Source organism: Aulonocara sp. 'chitande type north' Nkhata Bay, linkage group LG13 (assembly GCF_057382095.1).
Source record: "Aulonocara sp. 'chitande type north' Nkhata Bay isolate Kocher_YH1m ecotype deep benthic linkage group LG13, A_spYH_male_GT1.1, whole genome shotgun sequence".
NCBI lineage: Eukaryota > Metazoa > Chordata > Actinopteri > Cichliformes > Cichlidae > Aulonocara > Aulonocara sp. 'chitande type north' Nkhata Bay.
In genome coordinates this window covers 30,910,861-30,923,743 of record NC_141356.1, presented here as the reverse complement: position 1 = coordinate 30,923,743, position 12,883 = coordinate 30,910,861, and the positions used below count along the sequence as shown (strand labels likewise).

Sequence of the window (12,883 nt, the reverse complement as noted above, 5' to 3'; positions counted from 1 at the left end):
AAAAAATTGTTGGCTTACTAAGCAGTTTAGTAGACGTTAGTGGTTTGCAGCACAGTTTGGACTTGTACACATCAGACACGGTGTTCATGGCCAGCGTTAAGTTACATCAGTTTATATTGATGTCGATTCAATTCAGTCACTGAATTCCGCCTTTATACTAGCTTCACGGTGTCTAGGAAAGCTGGTTATAAAATTTGTGAAATATCTGCTTACATCATGTTGAATTCGCTGTGCTGAACCCAAAAAGAGCAGTGAATACAGGCAACACAGGCCAGCTGATTGTATCCTCATAAAAATAATTATGGGAATTATTTCTAGGTTATTATTTTCTTTATGCTATAACGCTGCACCCAATCTTAGGGCTCCCCCAACCGCCAAATCTCACTTTAACTTAAACCCCCGGCTACATCACCCACTCCTAAATGTTCCCATGTCTGTGATGGGATTTCTTGAGTCATTAGTATCCTCTCTTCTTTCCTGGATACAGTGACCGTCTATCCTTCAGCATCTTCCTGTTGCTGTGTATCATTACAGATCATCCAGGGAACCCCTGTAACTCAATCAATTCTTAGCTATAAACTACTTTCACCATCCAGCGGTCGCTCAGCAGCCCCTACCTCACTTTACCCTGCATGTGCAAGTACTGGGTTACAGGGTGTGCTTAATGTGTTGGAAATTTCATTTAAGCCTCCTCCTCTCGTCTCCTATCTCGCTCACTTCATCTTTCCTTTCGGTGCCCAGTTATTGCTTGTAGCCAGCGCAACCCACCACCGCCCTCCATCCTCCCTAAGGCTGGCTGGCTTTCTCTCGCTGGTGCTGGAGAACTAGAGAGGCTCACTGAACCACGCAGGAGAGGAAGGCAAGGAAACGAGGAGAGATGGGACAGATCAGATTGATTCCTTTAAATTGTACAAAATATTGTAGTGCAGAGTCATTAAAAAGGTGCACATGTGGATTGCACGCTGACAGCAGAATTGCAAACGAATGCAGAGAGACAACAGACTCTGCATGTCAGTCTCTTTATGTACCCAGTTTACTATATTAAATAGCTGTGTGCAAATGAGGACTGGAGGATATTATAGCTCACTAGGAATAAATAGTATACACAAGTTATCCCCAAAGAGTCTTTGAGCATCCTTTGGGCACATTTTGTTAGGACACAAGTCTGCTTGTGTTGTTGTTACTGTAATTGTCCTGTTTGTTAAAGCCATGGGGAAGGGCCATTGTTTATTAAAAGCTATACGTGACATGTCACTGAGTACTAAATGGATAATTTGCAGGTTGTATGTAAGGAAGTGATTTTTTTTAAATAGACTATTAGATCAGTTGGTTGTTTTGTAAAGTATCAGCCTATGCCAGTATTATGAAATGTTTCCATGCGGGTTGTGTTTTGTGTGTATTTCTAGTAGTAGTATTTCTAGTTGTTGAGGTGTATTGGCTCTTAGGTAGACTGTTTTGAAAGCACAACGTCTGATGCGTCCTTTGAAGAACACAATCAAAGTGTTGCCTTTGCAAAAAATGTTTGAGGAATGAAATTGTTGGGTTGGAGGCAATGACTGTGCAGACATATTTTGCAGCATATTGCGATGGTTTTCAGTCTAAAAGCTATTTGTGCTTGGATGTGCATACACGTTCTCTTTTTTGCCCCTACAGTACATACCCACACACTTATTTCACTGCACAGTCTTACAATGAGGCTCACTTAACTGAGCATCTGTGGTATCTTAATGGTTAGCTACTCTGAACTGTGAGACACGCAAGCCTTCTGGATGCTTGCTGATGAGCCGATCCCAGTAATTATAGAACTGGAGTTGCTGGGAATCACCTCAGTTCATGCATGGGGGAATGCGCAGAGGTGACAGATTTCTGGAGTCTCGCCCTGGATCAGAATTCATGTAAACACTCCGGTGGGAGTTGCTGCAGATCAGGCAGCACTCGGGTGTCATAGCATGGGAGACTGACAACATGCAAAGCTAATAATAACTCCAGTTTCGACTGTTGTGACTGAAGTTACCTGCAGAAACGGAGAGCTGAGCTGCTCGCCAGAGTTTAGGTTTGATGTGCACATCTGTGATCAGTGCAGGTTGGTCCCTCAGCAGCTCCAAGCTCATAACACACCGTGCCATAAATCAATCAGTAAATCAATACGCAGCAGCCGCTGAGTTTCACGCTGGGACAAAATGTGTGAAGCAAGTCTCGAATGTGTCACATATGATGTGGTGCAGAGATGCTATTTTATATATAAAATCGCTCCCCAAAAAAGAGCACTGAGCCTATGGTTTGAACTCTAAATACATCTATCCGTTTTTAGCAGCGTCTTATGCTAGTCTCGTGCTACTGCTGGGCAATACTGCTGTGTTTTGTTTTTGTTTTTAAAAAAAGGAGATCCATAAAATCTATAAGTACTTACCTTGTTTTTCATTATTAGGGAAGACATCATTTCTCCATTGATATATTGGATATTTTAATGCAACAGCTCTCACCCTAATTGAGACAAAATATAGTGTTTAGTATCGTTTCACAGCATAAGCAAGTCAGAGCTACATACGCCTCATTGTAGTTTGGAGTGAATGGTTGAAAATCTGCTTTTCTGCTCGCTGGGTAACAAGATGCACTTCCTTTTTTTCTGTTTTTTTTTTTTTGTCACAGTGAAATTGCTGCCTTGTAAGCAGAAAATAGGCCTTTCCTCTCACTTGTTTGTAGCTTGTTGTGTTTTATCTACGAGTAAAAGTGTTGGGATTTAACCAGCTTGGGGACGTTTGTGTCAGGAGACAAAGTGATGTGTTTTGAGTGTGCGTGCCTCCTCGGTTTGTCGTAGGTAGTATCTAGAGAGAGCAGCTGTCGTCCTCAGTGGCAATCTAATCAACAGAAATAGATGGACCCCCCCCCCTCGACCCACCCCTTCCCTTTCTGTGGGTGGCAGGCCGGGTAGTGCAGAGAGGTCACAGCAACCTCATTGAGAAACGCCTCATATATCATGCCGCATTAATGAGAAGAAACATTTGTCATAGTTTCAGTTGCAGTAATATCTGTCTGTGGAAATTAATATGGTGTGGTTTTGGCCTTACATTGGGGCTATCATTGTTTTTTTTTGGATTTGTGTCCTCTTTTATATTGATTTATGTGCAGCACGTCTGAAACCTTGGTGGGTTAATGAGTCATCTGGCCCCAAACAAATAGAAGGGAGTTAATTGTTCAAGCAATAGCCTGCACTTTGTTTCCCGCAGCTGATTTTTGGCGAGGGCTGGACTTGTTATTTTGTTTAGTATTTTGTTTGAGTGTTAATATACAGTGTAATTCTTGCAAAAAAAAAGAAGGTCGGGGGATTGAGCAATATAAGCGTATTATTCTGTAACTGTATTACTGCAGTTTGAATTCGCTGCCAGGGTGAGTCAGTTTGGTTGCTTGGCAGAGAACTTGCTTCATTGAAAATCACACATCACAGCACCAACAGTTCAACAAATACGCTTCCTCCTCCACACTAACAGACCAGAGGAGACTCTCTTGGCAGTTCATGGACACTTTTTATAGGCACTGGAGTCATGAATATAGGCTCCTCCTATGAGTTAATGTGGTGTGCCTGACCTGTCACAGATAAGGAAGAGGCAATAATCCCTCTGCAGCATGCTATCTTGGTACCAAGGTCCATTCCTATCTTCATGTTGAGGACACTGTGTTTGCAGCTGTGATATTGCTCTTTGCTAAATGTTTTTAGTGGTCGTTCCTACAAGTGTGACCACTTGCAGACATTGGGCTCCTAAGTGGTAATAATACTCAGTTGCGATTTATGTTGAAAAGACTTGTGTCAAACACGGTTATGAACAGTGGAGAGTTTCTTTCATTAACTGTCCTCCGCAGCCCTTTCTATAATTAAATCTGCTTGTTTACTGCTGTAGAAGCTGAGAGCTGGAGGGGAGGAAAAAAAATGGGATCGGTGCTGGTTATCATAGCAGCTTGGCAAGGATGCGTTATGCTTGAGCTTGACTAGTCCTGATACTCTGCAAGTGTGCGCAAGCTGACTTTTTCGTTCTTCTTTCATAGGATGTATTCATCGAAGAGACACTACAGATTTAATTTCCTAAAGTTTTCCTTGTGTAACGATATATGATGCACAACTGTACGTATGTCATTAAAGAATTACTGCAATACAGAGGTGTCTAGGTATTGCAGTATTAGGGAAGTAGATTACTGTGGGTAAGGTGTTGATGAGTTAATGTTGCATTTACTGGGCTGTTGGTTGGCAGATTGGTTAGTTGTGTCAGCGCACACTGCCAGGTACACGGGTGTTCCCTGTGTGCAGCTGGCATGCTGTCCTTCTGACTCTGTGTGTTTCCTTCCTCTGTCCAGAAACACACAGGTTGGGTAAAATGCGCTGTGATTATTGTGTGAATGTGATGGCTGTGTTTTAAGGTGTCACCTGTCCTACAAAATCCTTAGAAATGGTCGAACTTTGTGCGGCTCCGAGCAAGAGTGCGTTAAGAGGTTAAGGGATGTGAAAATACTGATGCCACTCTCAGGTGGTAAACAACATTATGTCGTTTTCACACTTTGGTTTGTGTACAATTGTTAGATGCTAGTGGGCGGATTTTGTTAGCTTTAGTGAGAGCCAGGTTCCCATATAGTTACAGAAAAATTGCAAGTTTTGGCTCTTTGTAACAGATCAGGTGTTTAAGGTAAAGACATTAGAAGCACTCATTGACGTTTTTTATTTTGGTTTTTATTATGTGCATGCACTTTTTTTCATTTTCAGTACAGTTTAGCACATCATCTTTGGTTCCTGTTTTATTTTGAACGGCTCTACATTTCAAACGTAACGGTGACAGTGGGTGCATTTCACACCTGACCTTTTTCTGTTGTTACTGCTTAGTGTGGAAGTCTTAGAGCTGGTTGGAGCTGCCAATATGTAACGTGTCCGCATCTGTGGGTAAAAAACGCGTAGTTAATATTTGTTGTGGGCAAAGTCGGTGCACTCTCAGTGTTTTTTGTACAATTTTATCTCCACCTAATCGTTCCTTAGTGCTGGGAGGCACAAAATATTGGAGTGCGCATTTTGAAGGTGAAAGTATTTTAGTCATTGCAGTCTACTGTGACTCTTTCATACACTTGCCCACACACACACACTTCTGCTGCTATTTTCTGCTTTCCAAAAACGTCCTCACACTCCTGTTTAGTAACTCACAAAGCTAAGATATGTATTTGTGTGTATACAGTGTAGTGTATACAGTAATGTGGAGAGAAAATACGTGTTCTCAGCACTCCTCCTGCAGTTTTGTGGTAACTTTTTGCCTCAATAAGTTGAAGTAATCGTTTCCTATATATGTTTATCAGTCACATCGTTGTTGTGGCCCATTCTTGTCTACAGAAGTCCCAACACAGCATTTCAACCAGTTTCAGCTGGCCATTGTAACACCTTGAGTCTTTTCTCTTTCAGTCATTCTGTTTTCGATCTGCTGGGGATCATTGTCCTTATTTCAAACATACTTTAGCTGTCAGACAGATGGCCTCAATTTTCACTATAGAATATAGAGGAGCTTTGAGCTGTTGAGCAGTCCTGTGACTGCAAAACAAGCCCAAATCATCATGTGTCCACCACACTTAGTATGTGTGAGGCTTTTGTGTTGAAATGCTGTTTCGTTTTCACTCATCATGGTGCTGTGCGTTGTCCAAACATCTCCTCTTTTGCCTCGTTTGTCTGAAGGACATCGTTCCAGACGTTGTGTGGTTTGTTCAGATGTAACTTTGCAAAAATAAGCTGTGCCGCCATGTTCATTTTAGAGGAAAGAGGCATTCTTTTGGCAACATGTTCTGTTTTTTCTAATTGTACTGTCATGAGCTTTAAGATTTAACATGCTAACTGAAGCCTGTAGACTCTGACATGTAGCTCCTAGGTTTATTTTTATTTTTATTTTTTACAATTTATAAAGCATTACATGATCTGACCTTGGGGTAAATCTGCTGGGATGTCCCCCTTTGGGAAGATTTTGGCATTGTGTAACACACACTTGAATGCTACAGACTAGCAAACTGCTAAAATGTCTCATGTTCTCACTTGCTAATGATGAGTTACCCCTGCAAAGCATGAAACATAAAATAACTGCCAGAAAATTCAAATGACTTCATTTGTATAGTTTTTGCTACAGCCAGCATTTTCCCAAATATGGTACACTTGGGGTTACAGGTTTAATCAGTTGCATTTGATTATTAGCACCTGGGTGCTACTTACCCTCTTAATTGGAGAAGCAGTAAGATTGTGCTTCTTTTTTGACTTGCCTGTGTTTACCAATATGTGCACTGAAAACCTGCCTTTTCCCTCCCAACCATCGCACAGAGATCACATTCCCAAATATCAAATCTAGCGTATTTTACACTTTTCCTCAAATATAATAATAGTCAACTTGTGCACAACCTAAGAAGTAGAAAACTAACTCGCTGCTAATGCTGGTTTAGATTTGGTAAGCGCGTTTACCTCTAGGTGTCAGCAACAGCAGCAGAGACTTTCTCACACACATGCAGTCTATATGCATACAGTAAGTGCAACACAAAGTTTCACATCATGTTTCTTGCACACGTAACCGCCTCATTTCACCGTGTGTTTGAATGTTTGCCACAAAGAGGAAATATCCCCCACATTTCAACGAGCAGAAAATAAAACCTGCTCCTTCAAAACCTCATTGTAGCTCACAGTAATGCACTACTGATCACGACGGTGGATGTTTTCGTGGGGGGTTGGATTTTGATCATCCCCGCTCTGATGATGATGTCTCCTATTTTGACATTTGTGTCTGTTTGTGGCTTTTCTTCAGCAGGACGTACTGTCTGCTCCTTTCCCCCATCAGACTGTCAGGAGAGCACATGGCCTACGGTCAGCAACCCACTCCACACTCTTCACCCAGCCTACCAATGCCCTGTCTCCACAGGTTAGTGTGTCCGCGTGCATGTGCATCTGTATTATAAAGGAAATGAAAACAATAGATTGTCTTATTGATTTCTGGGCCACTTGGCCTCAAGAGGAAATCCATAGTTAGTTGTGTCTGGCTCATTGATGTGGGCAGCCTTTGACAGCAGCTGGGTTTAGCGTTGTCAGCACTTCCTGACACATTCATCACCTATTGCACTTGTCATTTGTAAAGGTCGGTCAGGGAATGGTTGTATTATTATGCAACTGAGACCTCAGATTGTTGTAGGTATTGAATCGATATTGGCTGGCTGAATATTGCCAGTCATTGTAACTTGCGTCACCCAACCTTGAGAAACTACTAGCTCTCCTTTAGTAAAACTTTAATATCAGCTCTTAGTTTCGTTTTTAGTGACCATGTAAATGCTGATAGAATAAAATCTTGTGCTAAACACCTGATTTAGCACAGCATCCTTTTTTTTTTTTTTTAGTCTAGATCGACATGCATGATAATTACTGTTCCCATCAAGTCTCAGTCGTTCACTGCTCGTTACTCTCTGGATTAGGAGTTATCAGTTCTTTCATTTTACCTGCGTCTCCTTGATGTCAAGACTAAACAACCCTCTTCATCTTTCAAAGGCTTCTCCATTAAAAAGCTCTTATTTTGGGAGAAGCCTTTGAAGGCTGATTAGATCATTGGACATCAGGTTTTCTAAAAACGGTCACCAAAAAAAAAATATTCAAATGGTTTCACCAGTGGAAGCCCACCATTCAAAACAACCTCCCCACAGTGGTTTTTACCCTCTGATTCAGTGTTGTTGTTGACAGCAGCAGCGTGAGCTGCCGCACGAAGCCGGTTTTCCTATCAAATCTTATTACGCCCTGCATATCATTATCCTGACAAGTATGCATTTAGATTATAAACAGCACCGAGACTTTTCCAAATGGGGAGTGCCACATCAAAGAGGAGAACGGGCAAACAATGTCGGTGACATTTGACTTTGATGTGAAATCATCAAAAAACTTTTCACCAGTTTCGTGCTACAACTACGGAAACTTAAACTCGATGGTTATGTTTGTGTGCACGGTAATACTGCAAACAGTGGTTAGAGCTTCACTGCAGATGGAGATTTTACTTGAAAACTTCAGTCACTACTACCCAACTTGCCTGTCCTCTCATGTTTTCCTACCTGAAGGCTGCTCGGGTCGTTGTTGTGGCAGTCCTCTATGCGATTCAATCTCCTCTGTAGAGAATCTTTTGTTCTTCAGGCGCAGTTCAACTCCATCATCTGGGACTGCAGCTGGTGACAGTTTTCCTTGTTCTGCTCTGCTGCCTCTGTGTTTCAGTGACCCTCCTGCTCAGAGCAGAGAACAGAACAAGGACTAAAGTTGCCAGCTGATGTCCAAGTTGGTGGACATGGAGTCCATCTATGGCACGAGGCTCAATGCAGACGAGGGATTGAGATGTCAAGCAACAATACTATACAGTATTTACTGGGGGGAACTGTTCACATTTCCTTTGAAGATTGCTGTCTGCTTTCAAACATCATAGTTGTGCTCGGCTTGTGATATACTATCATGACCTGGAAGTTTGAGCGGTATCTTGTTTTTGCTTTCAGTCCATTGTCCGTTGTAGTGTTTGGCTTTGCCTGTTTTTCCTGTACAGTTCCTTTTAATTTCCCCACGTCACACACGTTCTACCAGAGTGTGGGAATCATGGTGTTAACTGTTGATAGGAAAACTTGTGTCGGCTTTACCAGCTAATCAGGAAATGAACATTCTGAATACTTTGTCTGTAAAATAGCATTGGTGCATAGCTCTTTAGTCATAATGAGGAATGGGTCTATTGTCATTCAGAGTCGTTTTTAGAGAAAAATAACAGCACTGTCCAAATATCTCAACTTCACACAACACAAATGCAGGATGTAGATATTTAATCAGCTGGGACTTTGGTCATTAAGTTAAAGTGACAGGATTTGTATCCAGGCAACCATATGCCGTATGTGTTCAGTTAAGTCCGTTGGGAAAATTATGATTCACATCTCAGATTGTGATCCCACACAGATTTAAAGTTAAGTTCTCAAAATGTCTAATACTCCTGTGGAGGCCTTTTCTTTTCTTTTCTTTTCTTTTCTTCAGCACAGTTCAATAGTCCTAAACTTTACTTGCTTATGTTTGAATCAGCTAAGCTGTCTGGTATTTTGAGCGTTGCAAGATAACAAACTTAATCTGAAAGAAATTGAATGAGTCTGTTATAGTTTATGTCTGTTGCTGGGCTCAGTAGCGTGATATCAATACCAGATGAATTTCTTCCTCAGTTACAAATTTGATAGACTGTTTGCTATCCGTTTATTGAACCATACTGCAGGGGGGAAAAAGACACAATGATACAAGTGAAACTTTTGTTGGATAGCTCGAACTCTGCGGCATTTAAAGTCAGAGGTTTTGGATGTAATCTGCAGCACTTCAGTGAGTTGTTGTCTGAAAAGTGCAAATGCTAAATCTAAAATCTGCCCAAGATAATTATTCATCAGTTCATGTTGTAACGATTTGGTGTATTCAATGTGGCTATGTACACATGGATCTCTCTCTGGGGGCTTCCCATGATGCACTGAGTGTTTCTTCTTCACTCACAGTGTTTATTCAGCTCTCTGCATGTAATCATTATTATTGTTATTAATCTCTGGCTCTCTTCCACAGTGTGTCTTTTGTCCCGTCTTCCTCCCCTCACTCCCATCTGGTCATGGCAGATGGCTGCCTCTCCCTGACCCTGCTTCTGCTGCGGGTTTCTTCCTGTTAAAAGGGTGTTTTTCTTTCCCACTGTTGCCAAGTGCTTGCACAATAGGCGGGAGGGGAGGGGGGGTCACCTGATTGTTGAGGTTTTCCCTGTATTGTTATAGGGTCTTTATCTTACAATATAAACCTCCTTGAGGTGACTGCTGTTGTGATTTGGAGCTATATAAATAAATTACAATTAAATTGAATTGAATTAAAATATAACAGTCCTTAGATCTGACAGAGTGACCTTTCAACTTTGCTATTTTGTCCTTCGACTCATCTCCAACTCCTTGCACTTGGTCTTCCTGTGACTAAGATCCAGGAAGAATCCAATAAAACAGATACATTATGGAAAAATGATCATTTCAAAGTTAAGCGTCCGTTTTTTTTTTCACCAGGAAATACTCTTGACCCTGCGACGTTATCCTTGCATGGAATAAAACTTTTATGATGAGAACACGATATTTATCCCTTGAGTGCTTGTAATCCTTGTGCAACAAATAGCAGCGCATTAGCTCGTCTCCCCCTCTTTTCTGCGTGTGTTTATGCTGTTACTTGGAGCAAATGTATGTTCAGTGTGCTTTGTTTGTGCTCTGTGCTTATGTGTCACTGGTCTTTATGAAATGAAGAAGGGTGGGCATGGATTTGCACAAGGTGGGGGTGGCTGTACAATGAAAACCGAGCCGAGGCTTTCTCTTGGAGTCCTGTTTACATTTTGCTGCAATGGGCCACTTGAAAAGGCATCGGGTGGAGTGATGTTAAATGAGAGCAGTGCACAGTACACACAACTTGCCTTGCCTGAAAGTAACAGCTTTAGCAGCGGGCTGTATTAGCAAGTTCACTGTAGAATGACGCAACAGAGCTCACAGGAAGCCCGTTCCCAAGCGTCCCTTTCCCTGCCATGTACCCTCAAGAGAGACAGCTGTTTGTTCAGAGGGCAGGGGAGGGAGGAGACATGGATGGCCCAGCAGGGAGTGTTTGCCTTGCTACGGCCTGTTGTCTCTGCGAGGTAGAGCCGGGGATGATACTGCCTGAGCCGTAGTAAAACAAGGAAACATCAGCAAAACAGAGATGCTGTAAAGAAGCACAAGAAATCAGGCTGCATAAACTTGTTAGCTTTGATAACACTGGCTCTAAAAGTGCCTGCTTGCACTGTCTGCCGTTTGTATATAGCACTGTTATCAGTCAACACCCCCCCCTTTCATCTCATTGACACCCTTCTCCCTCGCTCCTGCATTGCTGCAGTACAGGCACTTGTCTCCTCCTTGGCTAAGCCAGCCCTCTCTCTCTCTTTCCCTCCCCTTGTCTCCAACCTTTCCTCCCTCCCCTCCTCGCTCTGCCGTTCTTTGGCATCCTTCAGTTTAGCTGCAGCTTCCCACAAGGCCCTGATGGGTCAAAGCTACACAGACGCGCACACACAAAGCAGTTTACAGCAGCGCCATTCACGCACGGACCTCTCGATCCATCTGCGACTCGGCTCCTGCGGAAGGCAGCCGTGATAGTTTTAACAAAGTTGTCAAATGTCAAGCAGACACGTGAAGAGAGAAATCTAAAAGGGCGGGTGTCGTGGAGGGGGGCACAACAAGTTGCTGTCTCCTCACTTGAGCCTTGCCAGTTCAGCTCATGAGTTCAAAACTGCAGGGCACGCGAGTGGATGGATAAAAGATGGAAGCAGAAAAGGTTCGGGGGGTGGGAGGAAGGCAGCAATCATCAGGATGGCAGCTGGTAAAGGTGTAGCATACGGCAAGGGCAGTGAAGGTGTCGCTGTGACTGCAGTCTGCAGAGCTCTTAAGCAAGTCACATTCATCATTCACTTTGAATCATGTCTATAGCAAAGCTGTGTCGAATAGATGTGTCCTTTTCATGTTTTGACCAGTTTTTTTTTTTTTAAAAAAACAACAAAAAAAACCATTTGTTCAGTTCAAGGATTTATTGCCTTTTCCAATCCTTTTGTAAGAGGGTGTAATCAGTAATCTTCACCTTCCTCTCTGACAGGTGGGTGTAGTTCAAGAGCCTTTTACAGAGAGAGCTCAATGTACAGGCTTGCATCAGAGAGACGAGGGGTTGAGAAATTGCCACTGACTGAAAACTATGGCTGTGCTTTTTGGAGGGAGGCAGGTGTATTTTAAAGTGAGCCATAAAACCTATTTGTTGCTGTATTTATATGATGCACTGAACTCCCTCAGCAGATGTGGCCAACCGCCTTTATCCTTGAAGCATAATGTTTCATTCTGAAGCAGAGGCTCGAAACTCGCTCTGTCTCTATGTTTGCGTCACTTTCTCGCCTTGAACGGCGCTGATTTAATGGACTTTATGGAATACCTGCGTTATGAGCCCGATTATTACACATCTGCCACTTTAAGCCAGAAATGAATTTTGTTTGAATGTCGTCACAGAGCATTAAAACGTTAAACCCGTTTCCCTCTTTTCAGTCATTTTAAACCATGTCTTTTATAAAGCTAAGCAATAAGTAGCCTTGAATTTAAGTTATATGATTAACAACATTGATGACAGCATGGACATTTATCAGAAAACACAAAGCTCTCTATTTTAACCCTCTCATCACCAATAGTGTCCTGCAAAATAAAGATTAATGGCCTGTTTCAAAGGATATGCACAGTTTACCTCAAATGCTCAAGGAGACAGCAATAATCAACGGTAATAAACTGCACTGAGTTTTTTTGTTTTCATTATCTTTTATTGTTTGAAAGCACCGGCAGACTTGTTCGGCTTTAATTAAGTCAGCAGGTAATTAGGATGTCTGTATGCTTGTTTTCATATGACTGTTTTGAGTGACGGCACGCAGCGAGGAGAGACACCGAACCAGCGTTTCGTCAAGCGTCATCTGTGCGTAGCTCTTTTTGTTGACTTCTAGTCAAATGGATTATTCCCGAATGACACGCAGATACTGATCGGCCTAGCGAGCCTTAAGCCTACTTTAAAGTCACAGATGCCATCGCCGGGTCTAATTGCATTATTGATCAGTTTGTGTCTGTTGGAGCGTTTTGCACACGTAGCTGCAAAAATGAGATTATTTTTTACTGCTTACGTTTCCAGGCAGCGCGCATTTGAATATTTATCAGGTAAACAGAGCACTGAATTGAAGTGAGGATAAAAAGGATATTGTTGTGAAAAGGAGTGCGTCTGTTTTATGTCCCGAATGAAATGCCACCACCATCAAAGTTATGCTTCAGAGCGCCTGTAACTGTC

General features: G+C 42.3%; 1 protein-coding gene across 2 annotated transcripts in view; it reads left to right on the top strand.

The window, feature by feature from the left end:
- mcu (mitochondrial calcium uniporter) overlaps nt 1-12,883 on the top strand; it is a 59,770-nt gene that overhangs the window by 20,569 nt on the left and 26,318 nt on the right. Inside the window, exon 2 of one of the 2 annotated variants that reach the window (XM_086259862.1) lies at nt 6,807-6,917. In XM_086259862.1, the coding sequence (XP_086115988.1) occupies nt 6,807-6,917 (111 nt within the window). Of the gene's footprint in view, nt 1-6,803; nt 6,918-12,883 lie in introns of both variants that reach the window. The other variant, XM_086259861.1, reaches the window with a different exon arrangement.